The sequence below is a fragment of the Neofelis nebulosa genome, chromosome 8 (assembly GCF_028018385.1).
Source record: "Neofelis nebulosa isolate mNeoNeb1 chromosome 8, mNeoNeb1.pri, whole genome shotgun sequence".
NCBI classification, from domain to species: Eukaryota; Metazoa; Chordata; class Mammalia; order Carnivora; family Felidae; genus Neofelis; species Neofelis nebulosa.
The window spans coordinates 127,083,176-127,102,490 of record NC_080789.1 but is presented as its reverse complement, the minus strand read 5'-3'; the positions used below and the strand labels follow the sequence as shown (position 1 = coordinate 127,102,490).

At 35.5% G+C, this 19,315-nt stretch overlaps 1 protein-coding gene across 15 annotated transcripts in view; it reads right to left on the bottom strand.

The window, feature by feature from the left end:
- Positions 1-19,315, bottom strand: part of TRDMT1 (tRNA aspartic acid methyltransferase 1) — a 93,578-nt gene that overhangs the window by 15,282 nt on the left and 58,981 nt on the right. For 7 of the 15 annotated variants that reach the window (XM_058681806.1, XM_058681805.1, XM_058681810.1 and 4 more), the window contains 7 exons: positions 14,104-14,175; positions 13,402-13,467; positions 12,558-12,627; positions 10,787-10,870; positions 9,042-9,385; positions 6,919-6,976; positions 5,467-5,596 (listed from right to left, as the gene is read on the bottom strand). In XM_058681806.1, coding sequence (XP_058537789.1) covers positions 5,467-5,596; positions 6,919-6,976; positions 9,042-9,385; positions 10,787-10,870; positions 12,558-12,627; positions 13,402-13,467; positions 14,104-14,175 — 824 coding nt within the window. Of the gene's footprint in view, positions 1-173; positions 4,701-5,466; positions 5,597-6,918; positions 6,977-9,041; positions 9,386-10,786; positions 10,871-12,557; positions 12,628-13,401; positions 13,468-14,103; positions 14,176-16,740; positions 16,818-19,315 lie in introns of those variants that run through there. The other 8 variants (XR_009247760.1, XM_058681812.1, XM_058681800.1 and 5 more) reach the window with 4 other exon arrangements.

Below are 19,315 nucleotides of genomic sequence, written 5' to 3'. Positions count from 1 at the left end.
AATATACAAGTCAATGGTTTTTAGGACAGTCACAGAATTTTGCATACATCTCCACTATTTAATTCCAGAATATGTTTAGTGCCTCACAAAGAATGTGGCCCACAGCTAATAACATACTCAAAAGTAAAAAGCTAAACATTTTCCTCTAAGATCAGGAATGAGACAAGGATGCCCACTTTTGCCACTTTTATTCAACAAAGTATTGGAAGTCTTAACCAGAGCAATTAGGGAAAGAAAAAGAAGTAACAGGCATCCAAATTGCAAAAGAAAAAGTAAAACTGTCACAATTTGCTGATGACATATTATACACAAACCCCCCAAAGACTCCACCAAAAAAGCTGTTGGCACGAATACATGAATTCAGTGAAGCTTCAGGATACAAAGTTAATACACAAAGATCTGTTGTGTTTCTACACACTAACAATAAGCTATCAGAAAGAGAAATTAAGAACACAATCCCATTTACAATCCCATAAAAAAGAACAAAATACCTACGAATAAATTTGATCAAGAAGGTAAAAGATCTGTATGCTAAAAACTGCAAGACACCAAAGAAAGAAATGAGACACAAATAAATGGAAAGATATCTTGTGCTCATGGATTGGAAGAATTATTATTAAAATGCCCAGTATCCAAAGCAATCTACACAGTCAATGCAATACCTATCAAAATTCCAAGGGCATTTTTGACAAAAACAGAATACACAATCCTAGAATTCATATGAAACCACAAAAGATCCCAAACAGCCAAAGCAATCTTGTAAAAGAAGAACAAAGCTGGAAGCATCATGTTCTGATATACAAAAATTAACTCAAAATGGACTGAAGACTAGAATGTAAGAACTGACACCATAGAACCCCTAAAAGAAAACAGGCAGTAAGCTCCTTGACATCAGTCTTGGCGACAATTTTTTTGAATCTGACTCCAAAAGCAAAGTCAAAAAAGCAAAACTATACACGTGGGACTATATCAAACTAAAAACCTTTTACACATCAAAGAAAATCATCAACAAAATGAAAAGGCAACCTACAGAATGGGAGAAAACACTTGCAAATCATATATCTGATAAGGGGTTAATATCCAAAATATATTGAGGGCATGTATATTAATTAGTGCAGCCGCTATGGAAAACAGCATGGAGGTTGCCCAATGAATTAAAAATAGAACTACCATATGATCCAGCGACTCTACTTCTGGGTATTTATGGGATAAAAATGAAAACACTAATTCGAAAAGATATATGCACCCCCATGTTCACTGCAACATTATTCACAATAGCCAAGATATGGAAAGAACCTACACACACACACACGAATTATTATTCAGCCATAAAAAAGGAATGAAATATCACCATTTGCAACAATACAGGTGGACCTTGAGGACATTATACCAAGTGAAGTAAGTCAGAGAGAAAAGGACAAACACTCTATGATCTCACTTATAATGTGGAATCTAAGAAACAAAGCAAGCAAAGAAAAAAAATATCACTCACAGATACAGAGAATAGACTGGTGGTTGGGGGGAGTGGCTAAATGGGTGAAAGAGGTCAAAAGGTATAAACTTCCAGCTATAAAATAAACAAGTCATGGGAATGTCATTTACAGCATGGTGGAGACTACAGTTACTAACACTATATTGTGTATTTGAAAGTTACTAATAGGTCTTAAAAGTCCTCATCACAAACAAAAAATGTTTGTAACTATGTCTGATATATGGCAATGGATGTTAACCACACTTTTTGTGGTGATAATTTCTCAATGTATACAAATATCAAATCATCCCATTGTATACCCAAAGGTATTATAATGTTACATCTCGATTATACTTCAATTTTTTTAAAAAAAGGAAAGCTGGTATCCATTAGCAATCACTCCCCAGCTCCCCTCCCTGCCCCTGAAGCACTAATCTACTTTCTGTATCTATGGATTTGCCTATTCTGGACATTCCATATAAATGGAATCATACAATATGTTGTCTTTTGTTTCTGGCTTCTTTCACTTAGCATATTTTCAAGGTTCATTCATTCATCACAACATGATGTAGCGATACTCCATCCTCTTTTTAACTAAATAATATTCTATCGCACGGATATGCCACATTTTATTTATCCACTTATCCATTGATAGATATTGGGTTGTTTCTACTTTTTGAGTATGAATTATTCTCTTGTATACATTTTTGTGGAGACAAGTGTTTTCAGTTCTCTTGGATATATACCTAGGGGTGAAAATGCTGACTCATACAGTAACTCTATGTCTAACATTTGAGGACTTGCACACTGTTCTTCAGAGCAGCTGTACCATTTTATATTCCCACCAGCAGTGTACAAGGGATCTGATTTCACCACATCTTTACCAACACTGTTATTGTTTGTCTTTTTGTGAAGTGGTATCTTATTGTGGTTTTGATTTACATTTCCTTAATAACTAATGATGCTGAACATCTTTTCATGTGCTTATTGGCCATCTGTCTATCTTCTTTGGAAAATATTCAAATCCTTTGCCCATTTTTTAATTGGATTATTTCTTTTTATTGTTGAGTTATAAGAGTTCTCTATATATTCTGGATACAAGTCCCTCACAGTTGTTTTTTATATTCTGCTTCCACAAATGGGCTTTCTCACATTGGACTTCTATTTTGCTACATTCTTTTTCAAAACAAATGGCCCATACATACAACATTTGCTAGAACAGAACCTTGCAAGTATCAACATAAAAGACTGTCCGTGAAGTATACCCTATAAGGTTAGTTACAATTTTCATATTCAGTATCCTCTGGCACAGCAATTAAATAAAGGAAAGGCAATTTAGATAATAAGATGAAGGAAATAATTAAAAAGTATTAAGAAAAGCAAAATACATATTTTGTGAGGACCAGAAGGTAGAGTTGACTGTGATAAAATTGCTTCATCGACACTTTACATTATACTTACTGCAATAAAATAAGTGGTCACATAATAAAATTACATATGCAATTGAGCAAGATCATAAAATTGCCATTATAAAGATAATATGTCTTAGGCAAGCGCATTAGTCATCTAAAAAATTATTTCATTCAAATGAGCCAAAGATGCAACAGACTTTTAGAATATCCCAGGGATGACCTCGTGTAATATTAAGATTATATCACAGGGCAAGAAATGTTTGAAAGCAAACAAGTGAGATTTGTAAAAATGACATATATGTAAGGGTGCTTGTGTATTTTATATACAGATACAGCTTTTTTTAAATTAAAAGGTGACTTTTTAGAAACTTAGGTACACCAAAAAGAAGAATGATGCTCAAAAACACAGAAACATAGCATTAACAAGGTCAAGATAGCAGCTTCCATTCTGTAAGTGTAGGTTAGTGTCCGCTTCCCAAGCTCACTATCTCACGAGTGCATACCACTAGTGACAAAGAAAACCAGCACACAATGTACGAAAGGATCGATGCAAAACCCTCGTTAACAGTGCAGCTCAAACAACGCCCATTTCAGATTCAGACTCGAAAATGTTGGAAGCACACGGGAAGGACATTTCTGTCACAGTGCTGCTCAGGGGTGACGTCAGGTCAATCCTGATCATACAAATATATCACATATTTTAAAAGAAGGTGAAGTAATTTAAAGACTTTCGTGTATGTGCATTTGCAGAGAGCTTTGAAAAATTCTAACTTACATATGTGAAATTTTCAAATGAGAAGTATTTATGAAGTAAAGGCTATGAAAGCAAATAAATGTCCATTGTTTTACAAATAAAAGCTGACATTTGAATTTGACGTTATATGTCAGAAAGCGTGTAAGCATTTTACACGTTACCTCATTTAACTGTCACTAGGACCCTCTGACCCTGGCGCTGTGATGACCCCCACTCCACACATGTGTAAACTAAAGCAGGGAGGGGTTGAGGTGCAGCTAGGACTCAAACTTGGCCAGTCTGACTCTGGGGTCCCTGCTGCCTTTCAGTGTTACCACAGTGACTGCTACTACTGAAAGAAAACGAGCACTCAAAACGTAGGAATTTGTTATTAGACACTCAAGTTCTTTTCTCTCTTTAGTACTATGGAAAGTACCTTTGATTGTTTATCCTAAAAAAGAAAAAAAATAGTAAGCAAATGAGCAGACTGGGAATTAATTTCTTGAGTCCAATTCTCAGCTCTTTATTTGTTTTATGATGTTCTCACTTTACTGTGTGACGTAGACTAAGACAAGGAAAGTTTGTGTTTTCCTTAAATAACACTCCCCAGGATATTTGTGACTGAATGAGATCACCAAGAAAAAGGCAGAGAGTTACAAAATAAACCTGGTTGCCGTGACTACCCTTCAAGAACCAATTACCAAGAGGACAGTCAAATTATATAGTCAGTTTCTTCCCAACGTACAGAAGGATGTGCTCCAAAACCTCATCTGTAAATCCACCATTTAGAATTTAAAACGTGACCTATTTAACCCGTCATCTGCTTGAAAAATAGTACTGTATTAATATTACAACAATACTGGATTTAGACAAGTTCCACTTTTCTGCTTTCAAACTCCCAGAGTTATCAAAAACACACTGTGTCCTCGTGTAGTCCTGGAACACGTTAGGGAGGTCTGTCTCTCTCCGGTCGGCGCGAGCCAGGTACTGGGAACACAGCCACCCCAGCCTAAGACACTGATGGTGTCAGTATGGCCGAGAGCACAGGCACCAAGAAAGTGGGATCAGGGATGGGGCAGGGACTCTGCAAAGCCAAAGCAAAGACAACGTGTCCAATCTCTTAACAGCATCCATCCCTGGATTTCCTGGACTACGAAGGAGCTAGCACTTTGTCTTTCTCACTCTGTATCTGCATTTTTGTTCTTGAGATTCCCTGCTTTAGTTTAGACTCCGTAATCTTTGGTCGCTTCTGGCAGCTGTGCTCCTGACCCACCCTTTCTTTCCATGAGGAAGACTCCTTCCTAGACCACCTCTCCACCTTCTTGTTTCTCTCCTTATAGGGAGGACAAAAGGTACATAACCGATAAGAATGTATCTCTGAGAAGAAATACAAATACACCTACCACCAAGAAAACAAATTCCTCAGCCACCTTTTAATTTCTTCACAAAAAGGACAAACCTACACATTATTTCACAAGATCTATGTGGGGTTATTAGAACAGGACCTCTGGTATCAAGAAAGTAAGTTGGAGAAGGACATGCTATTAACAACCATCGGTGGGGAGAGGTGAGGAATTGCAAATTTGGCCTTTCTCCCCTGAAAACCACTTGGGACCATGACTGGAGTAAAGGGAGAGAGAATGGAGCCTGAAAGGAAGGGTCTGAGGCAGGTTATGAACAGAAGCAGAAAGAAGAGGGAAGGAAAATGTCAAAAATGGCACCATCAGGAAAGGAAGAAGGTTTCTTACATCCATCTGTCTGGGCAAGGGTCTATTCATCAAATACACACAAGAGTCCTTGATGAATTCTGGGACCTTAAACGAAAGCTGGGGTCTGTGTATCTCACATACCGAAGTCTGGAGGAAATCCAAGGAGATTTGCTATTTCTTTAGGAGTGAAATACCGAAGTTTAAGCATTGATAATTTTGTTATCTTTTCTTCTTGTGACAAATTGGTGAGGGATTTGTAGACATTCTCAATCTGTAAGAAAACAGCCAGGATAACTGATAAAGTAGAGTGCAAGCAGATTTGTTAAGATAAGATCATCTCTTGTGATTCAGTTTAAAAAGGATGAACATACATGTATGTATTGTATGTGCTACAATACACGGGAGCAAAACGCACAGGGCAAAACATCCCCTGCAATAAACTCTATAATTGCTTCATCAATGGCAATGTAAACTTTGAAATCGTAATGTTTAAAACTGAAAAGCTTAATGTTGAACAAATCAGGAAACCCTCAGTTTACCTGTCATTTTTGAGCCCTCAAAAATGAAACCGTAAGAAATAAACAATGGCAATAAGACGTGAAGAAATACAGTGAAAGATAAGAAGAAACCCGATCATCCAAGGAAATCAAGTTCACAATGCTAATAAGTGGATCATTAAAATGTTCAATGTTTATGATCAATTTCATCAAATTAAGATATTTTCTTAAAATGATAAAATATACTTGGTAAATTTAACTTCTCAGATTCATTCATTTGCCTCTGATAGGATTTTTACCATGGGTAAATTGTACTAATGGGAAGTTCAAATCAGGATAAAAGAAGATAATGTGATTTCAGTCCAAAATTATGCAAAAATATAAGATATTTTTGCAGTAAGTATATCAAGCTTGTTTGTTTTTAAACTATCTTTTTTTTTAAGTTTATTTATTTATTTTGAGGGAGCAAGAGAGAGAGAGTGCATGAGCAGAGGAGGGGCAGACAGAGAGAGGGAGAGAATCCACACTGTCAGCACAGATGCCAACATGGGCCTCGATCTCACAAACCACGAGGTCATGACCTGAGCTGAAATCAAGGGGCAGATGCTTAACCGACAGAGCCACCCAGGAGCCCCTCAAGCTTGTTTTCAACCATGATGCCATGAAGAGTTTACAAGTGAGGTATTAACGAAGAGTCTTGCTGAGATGTAGATTTCTGTCCCTAAAAGGCAGTTTTATAATGTGTGATCCAAAGAAAGCCTCCAATATTAAGATATTTGTGCATAATTTTAGAGAACATTAACTACTGTATGCTGCATTTCAATTTACTCCTTATGGAATAAAAAGAATACCAAAGGTAAGAATAATAACAGAGAAAGTGAAACAAAATATTCTTTGTACATAAACTCATCTAGCAACGAGAAACAAAAAAGATTTATCCTATAGTAAAGAATTATTATATACACTATATTATATGAAAATATGAATAACATGTATATGAATTCTGAATTAGACATGTAAAATTACTTTAATATTCTCAGATCTTAAGTCTTAAACATAGTTTTCAAGTATTTTAGCTCTAAAGCATATACGATACCTGCACGTCCTCTGAGGTCTGCAACACAGATCCTGTCCCTTCTATGTAGCTTCCATAACTGAAAGATTAATATGTATGTTATGTAGCATCTGATGTATTTGTTAATGTGAAATTTCTTAAATATTTCTTGAATGAATTAATCAATCTAAATAGTTACATCCTTCTGAAATTGTCTGAAACATATCAACATGCTTTGTAAGTGAAAAGTTGCCAGATGAGACACAAGATAATTCTATTTAAATTTCTCAGACACTAAATTTGGCATAGTTTTTTGAGTTGTGTAAAAACAACGCTGAGTCATACATTATTACCATTTCTTTGTATCAACTGTCAATTTCTTACTGTTCATCATAGAAAGCATGAATTTGTTAGGATTTTATATCCAAAGGCTATTCAGTATCGACACTCCTGGCATGTTAAACCAAATGTTATGTAGGTGAAAACAAATTGTCACTATTTCTCCTAATGCCTGAACCATCACTGCTCCTCATGAGCTGGAAACCACACTCTCCAAGACCACAACAAACACAGGCCCACTGAATGTGCGTCTCCCTCTCACTGTTAACGCAGGTTTGCACTCTTTTTCATACAACAAAGAGACCACTGTGTAAGAAACTGTATTAAAAGTACAAAACCCTACAGAAATGCAAGATATTAGTAATATTTCTTCCCCCAAAATCACTGCCAAGCTAGCTGCTTAAAATATTATCATTATTTTTTTCCCTAATAGATAAAGTGAGAGAAAGTTACACCAGGAAGAATATTTTTGCAAATCTGTGTTCTCACAGATCATGTATGTGTGTGTGTAGATAGATAGAAAGAAAAATGTTTATACTATTTACACTAAAAAATACATTTATGTTAAGGCTTCCTTTATACCATCTTTATAATTACAAATGAATTTCAAGGTTGTTTTTTATTACCAAATTGATAAGTCTTGTCTTATCGGACTTGGAAACAGACAACAGCTGAGTATAGTCTTTGAAGGCAATGGAAAGTAATAAACCTGTGCCCCTGGAAGTCCAAGGGCAGAGCACGATAAAAATCAGAATAAATCTGGTATGGTTTTATCAGGAGCAGAGTGTGCATGAAAGCTAGCTAGCTAGTGGGTGAAAAGAGAAGGCCTCAAGTTTCAAATCATATGGTTTACTCATCCCCAGGAGTGGAGTTAACAAAGCAGAGATAGGGGTCTTTTACAAAATTTTCTGGAAAGGCCTAATTTTCCCCTCCTTTGTAGGTTTTAAAACATTGATGAAAAATATTTTAACATTCAAAAAATAACCCAAAGGTAACCAATAAAAGACACTGTGATATATATACCATGAGAATAGAAAGTTCTTTATGTACTCATGTGTAATAATATCCAATTTATATTGCATAATGAAAAAAGTACATAATAATAGATATAGTATGTTACCATTTACTTAATAAGGTGGTAAAAGTATACAAGTATATTTAAATACACCCTCATACATAATACCTTGGGAAGATTAGACAGCAAATTGAAATCACTAATTTCCTCCATGTAGGCAGGAAAACTGGATAAGCAAGAGATAGAGAAAGGAATTTCACAATCTTTGTACCTTTTGAATTTGGAACCATAAAAATATATTACTTATTTTAAAAACTGAATGAAATTTAAATATGCTCTAATGTGCATTAGATGATTTAACTTTATTTCTTGATATTAAAATTTAATGTCTTCTTATACATTTGATCATGATAGTGGACATAAATTTTGAGGTCTGATGTGCCATAAAAAGAAAGGTGCTAAAAAGTAGCAATTCAGTATCAATAGAAACCATGTTTCCACCATGGGTAATTAAGCTCTTATGAAGGTCACCAAACAAATGCCATTGTGTTTTATGAGCACTTTTGTGGGCTGTGCACATAATGTTCTGCCAGAAGGAATTTTTACTCGTGCATTCTATTGGAACACGAAAGCAGGCAATTAAGAGCAAAAAAAAAAAAAAAAAAAAAAAAAAAAAAAAAAAAAAAAAAAATCATTCCAGTAGAAACATTTTCTAAAATGGTCCTTATTTTGAGAAGAACTAATAGAAACAATAACAATAAAAACCTGTCTATTTTGAATATGCCATTTTAAAAGTCTCTTTAAAACCTACCCTTTGGTAAAGCATGTGGACCTTCTGCAAGTGGGCTTAACAATGTCTAACAAAAGAGCGTATCGCAACAGTGACTTTGGTGGTAAAAAATACTGATTCGTGTCAATGTCATCTTCAAGAAAATCTTTTAGCATTTGCACAGAGAGATCACTGTCCTGCTGATGTTTCCGGTCAATTTCTTCTATAGTTTCAAGCTTAAAAAGAATGGCTTCTTTTCCAGAACATTGTCTGCCATTATCAAAGCAAATATTTGGTTCAATTTTCTTTCTTTCAATTTTATTTTCTGCAACTATTGTATTTTTTTCTGGATGTTCAGATTCAAGTTTGGGGAACTCCTTCAGCACCTGGCATTAAGTAAAAATACATGACCTGTTAAAAGCTTTATTAAAAAATAAAAGATAAATTAATAATGCCCCAACAACATTAAGCAAAAAAATCTCTTTAGCCTTCACAGAGTTGTCAACAAAAATACAGAAACTGGATTTACTTGTATGTATACAAGTTATTATTATAAGTTTTTCATCATATAGCTGTAGTGTCCTCAGGCTACAGATGATTTATTTCCTGGAGTTACTGTTTCCTATATTTATTAATGAAAACATTCAACAAATAGGAAGTATGTTGAATATAGATACAGTATCATATTTAAAAAAGAAGTTTAGAAAGCAACTTTAGTTACAGAATGACTAAGTCAGCAGAATAAAAGGCACAGCATTTAAAAAAAGAAAAAGAAAAGAGAGACAGCAACATTAACATTTCCAGAAAACGTGCACTGGATCAAAATTTGCCATATTCCTTCATTAAAAAAGAAAAGCTGGAACATACCCATGACCTACAGGGAAACTAGTAATTACGAAAAGGAAAGCATGTTTCCCCCTGAAAGGTTATTTCTCTTTGTGAGTCCCATAGGAAAACTTTGTTCCTGCAAAACATATAACCATACATAATGTTCTATTTTGTAAAAGAAAAATAGTTCCCGGAAATTTTAATGATGATGTCTTTGTGAATATAGTTTACATACCATTTTGGGAACTGACCACCACGGAAAGGCAGATGTACTGGTATCGTATTGCAAGGGATCCAAATGACACTATTGACCCCCTGCTAGTAGGACGTGGCTTTTGAGTTCTTACCTGTGATTGTTAAGAAGAGCTTCACCGAACCAGTGATACTCCCTGTTTTCCACAGCAATTTTAACAGAAGTATGTACAGTTGTTTGCACAGTTAGAGATCCTATCTATAGCAATAGAGCATTTTATTCTGGCTTGTAGTAATCACTGTATTTTAATTAATGAAGGCTATATAGCACTGACCTCAAAGAAAATGCAACCAATGTGTTAGAATACTGTTAAGCCAGTTTTAAGATAGTATAATTGAGTTTTATCTGAAATAATCAATGGCTTCTTTTGGGGGGAAAATGATAGATGCAAAATAGTCAATGGTCAGAAGGGAAATTACAGGGGAGAAAAGGAGGATAACAGCACTAATAATAGTTTTTTCAACCTTTAACTTCTATTTTCTTCTAATAATGAAAGAAAAGTTTTTATTTTTTGTCTCCTTTAAAGCAATAAACAGCATCGGGAGAGGAAAAAGGTCTAGGAGTTGGACCTAGGTGGTGGTCTATATTATAGGCTCAACAGGACACATGTAAGCTCCTACAAAGTCATTCTTGAAATAAATTAGCAGACTGAAATAAACTTACATAATAATAATAATAATAATAATAATAATAATAAAAATACCACCTGACCAGGAGCTTGAAAAGGCAATGGTTCTGACTGAAGCTTTGCAATAAGGAAATACCGTAGCCTTGAATTTGGAATGCCGAGCTGCAAGTAAAGCAAGCAGTTAGTTACTGTAGGAAATGAAAGAGACATGAATCAACTGTGAGCACCCAAGTGGAAAACGACTCATACAGGAATGCATTTAGTTTCTGTCCGAAAAGTTCTATTATTGATTCGTGGAAGATATTTTTGTAGCAAATTCTCAAACCTTTTAAGTTGCTTTGTACCTTTACTTGAATGAACAGAGATTGCAGGTGATGAGTCATAGGTCTCTGAGTCACTTTCATTTTGTAATTCCCAGGTAAGAAATTATACAGACATCCTTACATTCATTATTAATAGTAATCATAAAAAGTAACATTCGACTACAGCTATTTTTGGCAATTTATTACCTCCTTTTATTAAAAAAAGGAGGATACACTAATTTTAAAGTTAAAAGGCAATAAATACGAAATAAACCTAATGAGACCAGACATAATGCCGATTTCCATAGTACATGTACTTTTTAAATGGGTTTTCTTTTGGGGCGCCTGGGTGGCGCAGTCGGTTAAGCGTCCGACTTCAGCCAGGTCACGATCTCGCGGTCCGTGAGTTCGAGCCCCGCGTCAGGCTCTGGGCTGATGGCTCGGAGCCTGGAGCCTGTTTCCGATTCTGTGTCTCCCTCTCTCTCTGCCCCTCCCCCGTTCATGCTCTGTCTCTCTCTGTCCCAAATAAATAAATAAATAAATAAATAAATAAAAAATGTTGAAAAAAAAATTAAAAAAAAAAAAAAATAAATGGGTTTTCTTTTAATTTCAGGACAAATAACTGTACAATAGGCTAAAGATAATAAACAGGAGGTTAACAAACACAATGGCAAAAGAAAAAACAGACGGTGATACTTGTAATATAAAAGATCTACCAAATATCTCCTCTTAACCACCTACTTTGATTTCATATCCATGAAATAGAAGTCATGTTTGCATTTTGTTTTATTTTAATTCAAGTCTAGTTAACATACAGTGTTATATTAGCTTCTGGCGTACAACACAGTGATTCAACACTTGCATACACAACGCGGTGCTCATCAGGGTGAGTGTACTCATTAATCCCCATCACCTATTTCACTCATCCCCAACCCTCATCCTTTCTTGGTAACCATCAATTTGTTGTCTGTAGCTCAAAGTCTGTTTCTTGGTTTATCTCTCTTTTTTGTTTTCCTTTGCTCTTTTGTTTTGTTTCTTAAATTCCACATAGGAGTGATATCCTATGATACTTGTCTTTCTCCGACTCATTTTGCTTAGCATTACCCCCTCTCGCTCTGTCCCTGTTGCTGCAAATGACAACATTTCACAATGTTTGCATTTTAGTGATATGTCCCCAAAAGACTACCTAGAAAATTATCATATGTTCATTTTGCTTTCTATTTTGGATTATTTTGAAGCATTATAAACTACGGTACACCCAATTTGGAAATACCAAATGTCACAGATTTCAAAACACGGTGTCCTTTATTTTCTGTGTGGAAATAAATTTACATTTTCTGTGAGCTTCAAGCTATATAATACATATTTTCCATAAAATATGTATATAAATGAATCTATGTGCCTGTACTACATTCTTCAGAAAGTAAGACCCATGTCTGAACTAATTTCAAGATTTACATAAAATATTCAAAACAGATCCATTCTTTTTATTGAGTCAAATTCCCTTTGGGAAAATTTATAGAAAAATTTATAATTTTGGTACCTACAGAGGTTGGAGATAATAGAAATTCTTGGTACTGAAAACCGCAATTTTCTATTGTTTGTATTAACAGGTCTCTGAAAAGACAAAGACAAAAATAGAGAAAAAAGAAAAGCTTTCACTCTGTGGTTGGAAATGGGGTCCTTATACAATAAATTATACATAAAACTTTATTTTATGTGAAAACTGTGTCGCTACCCAAATTGTTTAGGAAGCGAATGATCCTAGGTCTTTATTAAGTGCAGTACTTGAAAAATTACATTTCTCAAAACAAGATAGAGATAATTTCTATTATAAATAAACAAAGCTGCCAGATAATTTATCCCAACTGGTGCGAGCTAGAATCACTGGTCTACTGATGATATATTTGCTATGGGGATAGAGCTCTGTCTGTCGCAAATCAGATGCGGGAGCCGTTACATACAGACAGTGGCTGATTCAAGGACACAGATACTCTCCCGCTGGGCTACCATCTGAAAGGGCTCTGACACAGGGCTTGCCTCTCCTAACTGGAGGACACAAAATTACTGTCAACAGGGACATGTCTCACTGAAAACATTCCTACTTCTAAAGAAACAGGCAGCAACATAAGCAGCTGAAACTGAGAAATACCATTCTCATTTAAATGCGTGATCATGCTGCAAAAATTCAAACGTATCAAAATGGGAATCAGGCGAACCTAACTTTGTGAAACTTTACATTATTAATTAGTCAAAATCTGTATTACTGAACAAAATATATAACATATATAAAATGTCAGAATGTATGCGTTTATTTTTAAGATCTTTATTTCACAACGGCTCCCACAATATACCAAGTTTAAGATGAACACAAAGCAAACACATTTTTACCTTGTAGAAGATACTTCAAAACCTTTAACATTTTCTAAAAGAATGTATTTCGGTAATTTTTGTAATCTAAAAACAAAAACAAAAACAAAAACAAGTGGAATTCCACACATGTCATTACTAAGTAACAAGTAAAGAAAATCCTTACTTGGAGATATGAGGTAAGTCATTTTTCTGAATTCTTTGTTTTCATAAAAGAATTTTAGAGGGGATAGAGGCAACTCATATTTTATTCATTTTCCCCATAAAAATGGCATACCTAATGAAGCTCGCATTTGAAATGTTAATTTCCAGTGAAGTTTGTCAGAAAACATGGGTTCACACAGAGGCTCTGGATTGCACAACTTGCAAAGGGGCTATCGTTTACATAGCATGGCAGCTTCTAGGGTTGGCCCCACGTTCCAGGCCATGGGCACCAGGACTCACCAATATTAGCCTTGTTTCCATTGGTACCATAAGGAGAGGCGATAGAATTTAACTATTAGACTCTCATTCCCTGTCACTCACTGTAGTGGCAGCCGTGGAAATGGCAAACATTTGCGTGATTCTGTCAGTCGTGGCAGAAGAAATAAATGACATGCAGAGCCTCTGAACGCTGCATGGATAAGCTGCTAATGTCTACAGAATGACAAATGCCACATTCTTCCAGATCCAAAATTGTAAAGTTTGGGTAAGCTGGTAAAAAAAAGAAAATTAAATTTTTACCTTGGGAGAATATCTAGAATATGTAAGAGGCTATTTGTCCTTGGATCAGTCACATCACCTTGCAGGCCAATTCTAAAGGATAAAGAACGTTCGGATAAAATTCACCATGGATCTTACTTACAGAAAGATACCAAGTCACTTTTAAAACATAAAGACTGAGAAAACTAAAATTAGATGGTCTTCACAAAAAATACGATCATGTTTGTTACTACAGGGAACAAAATGCATTTATCCACTTAATTAAAAAAAAAAGCCTTACCAATCTAATAAATACACTTCTTATAAAACAGTATGCCAAATGACTTACATGAAACAAAGAACAAATAACCAATAAAGACTAAAATCAATTAACCTGTTAAAATCACTGTTTAGGAAACACACACACACACACACACACACACACACACACACACACACGCTGGCTGATGACACCTTTTGCTCTGTCCCAGATGAGACAACAATAGTTCAGATGAATGAGCTGGTTGGGTAGGGCGGCAACCATAGAGGAACAGCACTGATAACTAATCATCCAAGCAGACCATAGTAGGAAAGACTAAGACAATCTTGTCCAATATACATTGGAGAGACCTGAAAGCTTGATTCTACAAGCAGGAGTTGCAACTTGGTTAGACTAACTAGGTCAGAACAGGTCATGGAAACAGGCAGTATTTGGACTAGCAATTAGATATTACAAGCAAGTTTCAATATGACCAAGAATCACGCAGAAATGAAGACTTGGATTGGGTTTAGGTGGTAGAAACAGAAACAGGTTTAAGACTTTGGTACTTATTAGCTCCATTGCCTTAGATGAGTTGCTCGATGTCACTTGTCAGTTTCCTCCTGCCTTCCAGCAAGGCCAGAACCATCCATGGATGTGAGGCTCAGAGGGACACTTACAGTGGACTTGAGTATAGGCCTCAGAAATCTTGGGTTCTTCTCACTGTGGCCCTTTCCTCTCAGCGCTCCAACGATGGCAGTGTTACCGAATCGGTTACTGCTGCCATCGGCAGCTGGAGATGGGCTGTTTCAGTTGGGAGCGGTAGTACGGAAGACACAGGGGGCCCAGGGCAATAATGTAGGAGGCTGCACAGTGCTGGGGCTGCTTTCTGTTCTGTAGCTCTACTTACTGTAAGTTAAACAGGCCTTATGACTGCATATGCTTGGAGGCATTTTTACACGGATTGCCCTCTGCCTTCTCTGATAAATTCCCAAACTGCTTTCAGATACAGTTCAGATATTGCCTCTAAAAGAATTCCTGTCTCCTGACAAAAAAAAAAATTGTCAAAATCCTGCCTCCTGGTATGCAGCAAGCCATTTTCTCCTCCGTGCTCTCATGGCACTTCCAGCATTCACTTATTATATAGCTTATACCACCTTATAAGAGAATTCTTTGTCATTCATCTCCCTTGAGTCATAAGCTCCTTGAGGATGGGAACTATGGCATCAAAAGCAACGTCTGGCTTCCAGGCACACAATAAATCCTTGGAGAATTAATTTCCTAGAGAGTTGTTTATTAAAGCAAAACTTATGGGGTACCAGAGTGGCTCAGTCCGTTAAACGTCCAACTCTTGATTTCGGCCCAGGTCACGAACTCATGGTTTGTGAGTTCGAGCCCCACATCGGGCTCCATGCAGATGGTGCAGAGCCTGCTTGGGATTCTCTCCCCCCCGCCCCCCACCCCCGCTCCTTCAGCACTCTCTCTCTCTCAAAATAAATAAATAAACTTTTAAAAAATAGATAATAAAATAAATAAAGCAAAACTTAGCTGGACATTAAGCCTGAAAATACTCATTTAAATTAGAATATTTATGATATGTGATATCCCACTTAAAATTATCTTACACATTTAAATAGAAATATATAAAAGAATTGATAAATCCTTGCTGACATTTTCCAATTGTACGGCCTTTAAAAAGTTACTTAACTTTTCTATGCCACAGTTTCTCACCAATAAAATGATGATAACAGTAATGCCTATCCCATAGGCATGTTAAATTAAATGGCAAACTCCATGTAAGACACGGGATTATCCTCATTATTTAAAATAATTAAAAATATCTAAATGAAGACAGACTGCTCAAGATTTCATCTAAGATATAATTTCCTGAAACACACAGCCAATAAATACAATAAAAAAATGAATTTCAACATAGCTATAAAAAGTCACAATTAATTATTCAATGTATGTATGAATTGAGAAATGTAAAATTTACTAATCCATTCTTGATTAGCTTTTAAATTTTATAGTTAGTTAAGAACTGAATATTTATTATAGAAACTTACTTTATTAATCAGTTAAAAAGATACTCTTGAATGCTCATGAGTTTAATGTAAGGTACTTTGGGTCAGAAAAAAATATCATATCTTAGGTAAGTATAAAAGAGGTCCCATATAGTCTCTGCGTATCTTCTACTGACTGAATTACTTTGCTCATTTGGTAGTAACTGCTATTTCCTTTTGGATTAATGCTGAATTATAAATGAGCAGATAAAAGGCACTATTTATGACAATTTTCAAAATTATGAAAATGCAGCTGACAGTCTTCAAAGTGTCCATGCTTGAAACTATGGTATTATTTGATTTAATGAATCCCTCGAAAGTACTCTTCTTCAACAGAGAAATATTTGTCATACATACCTGGTGAATGGCTGACAGGGAGGGCTCATTAAAATCATATTGAAAGACAATTTGTCAAACTCTTCTAGTGTAATTCCCTAAGGAATGAACATGTGGGGAAAATATATAAAAACATGCATAGAATGGGGAAGAAGGAAAAATGCTAACTAATTACAACTAAATATATCAGAAATTATAATGCTTAATAGTTTTATTTAAAACACTTAAAAGTTTATTTTATATATGTGTGTGTGTATATATTATATATAAAACAAACTTATACACGTACATATATATATATATATATATATATATATATATATATATATATAAAAAACACTTACCACTTTTCAAATCAACTTCAGTTAAACTAACTGCCCAAAGCAATCTTATGAAGAAATTGGAGAAGTAACACGAAGCTAGGAAAAGCTTAGTGACTTCCCCGAAGTCTCAGAGCTGGCCAGAGCTGAGCTGGAATGCTCCCTGAATCCTAAGCATTTCACACCCCTGTCATACCTAAAGCGTAACACTGCTATGTTTCTGGAGCCAAATAGGGAGAACTTCATTTTACAATTAATGAATCTTTAGCATAGTGTCTAGGAAAATGTTCAACACCTCTGTATCAATATTTTTTATTTAGTAAATGTGACTGACCAGTCACCATCCCTTCCAAGCATGTCTCTGCTAAAATATCACCAGATGAAAAAACGTCCCATTTTCAGGTATTCACAATTATTATATTGTTTTACAGTTGTGTGTAGTAAAACAAAACTTTAAAATCTTACAGATAGGATTAATCAAAATAATCCCTATTGGGCTAAGTAGTTGAAAAATGTGTTATTTTGACTCTATTTTATATATCAGAAGATAAATAGGGTAGAGTAGTCCTCCCTTATTTCACTTTCACTGATTTCACTACTTTCCGGTTTCAGTCAACTCCAGTCAATCAGGTCCTCCTTCTGACATAGGGTCAGATCAGTAACAGCCTAACCCTGCAGCCACAACGCCTGCATCATTCACTCCCCTCATCTCATCATGTGGGCATTTTGTTATCTCACGTCATCACAAGAAGGGTGAGAGACCACATTCACCTTTTATCACAGCATATTGCTATAACTGTTCTATCATTAGTTATTGTTGTAATCTCTTACTGTGCCTAATTGATAAATTACCTTTATCATAGGTATGTATGTATGTATGTATGTATGTATGTATGTATGTATGTATGTATAAGAATAAACGTGGTATATACAGTGGCTTTGGTACTATCTGAGGTTTCAGGCATCCACTGGGGTCCTGGAATGCATCCCCCATAGATAAGGGGGTCTGCTGTATAGACAAACAAGTCATGGGCTTTCCAATCTTCATGAAGCTTGGCCAGAAACAAGCAACAAGCCTAGGACCACAACCTTCCTAAATATGACACATTGCTAAGAAGTTCAAGTACATGAAAAGGACGAGCTATATTCTAAGTTCTGTAAAGAGTGAATTAACCTGGGGAACCAATCAGTTGTCTCTACTGTACGTAAAGCATAAATATATGTGCCTGTCATTTTTAAATCACAGGCTTTTAAGTAGTTTAAGGTATATATGTAAAATGAAATCAAAATTAAATACTGAAAAGTTCCTAAAGCACCTCTGAAACTCTTGAGTTCTAGGGAAAGCAGTCTGTAAATCATACACTGAGAACACATGGGGCAATGCAGTACAATTAGCACATCATACTCAAGTTAAAGAGCCTGTGAGCACAAGACTATTGTGATAAGCAACTTACTAATTTTGTAACTGAAAGTAGATGGATTAAAGCTAAATTCCTAAAACTAAAGTAAAAAGAAAACAACTACCTTTTACATCAGGAGCATCCTATGTCTAAAATCTAAAGGAAGTAAACAGAGTTACTGCCTCCAATACAGCTTGGCATAAAAACTTACAATTTTAAAGGATTCTTCAAAATAGTGATTTTTAAAAATCAAATGATAGGGCAATATGCAAGAAATAATTACTCGATTAAGTGATTTTTTAAAAATTGTTTTAATGTTTATTTATTTTTGAGAGTGAAAGTGAGAGACACAGCACAAGCTGGGGAGGGGCAGAGATTGAGGGAGACACAGAATCCAAAGCAGGTTCCAGGCTCTGAGCTGTTAGCACAGAGCCCGTTGCGGGGCTTGAACTCACAGGCCATGAGATCATGACCTGAGCCGAAGTTGGACGCTTAACTGACTGAGCCACCCAGGTGCGCCAAGTTACCGCCTCCAATACAGCTTGGCATAAAAAATTACAATTTTAAAGGATTCTTCAAAATAGTGATTTTTTAAAAATCAAATGATAGGGCAATATGCAAGAAATAATTACTCAATTAAGCCATTTACAACTTTATTTAACCTGGCATTCTAGGTCATTAAATGTGTCAAAATTCAAGAAAGTAGTTATGGAGATACACAATTATCTTTAATAATCTTACGTTTGAAAGCTGATGGAAATCTATTCTTTTGTTATAACCGGGCCATAAAGTTATGAAAACACCTTTGCTTTCAGAGAACATTAGGTCAACTCAGTGCAGTAACACTGTTTATCACCCAATGATGAGCAGTTTAAC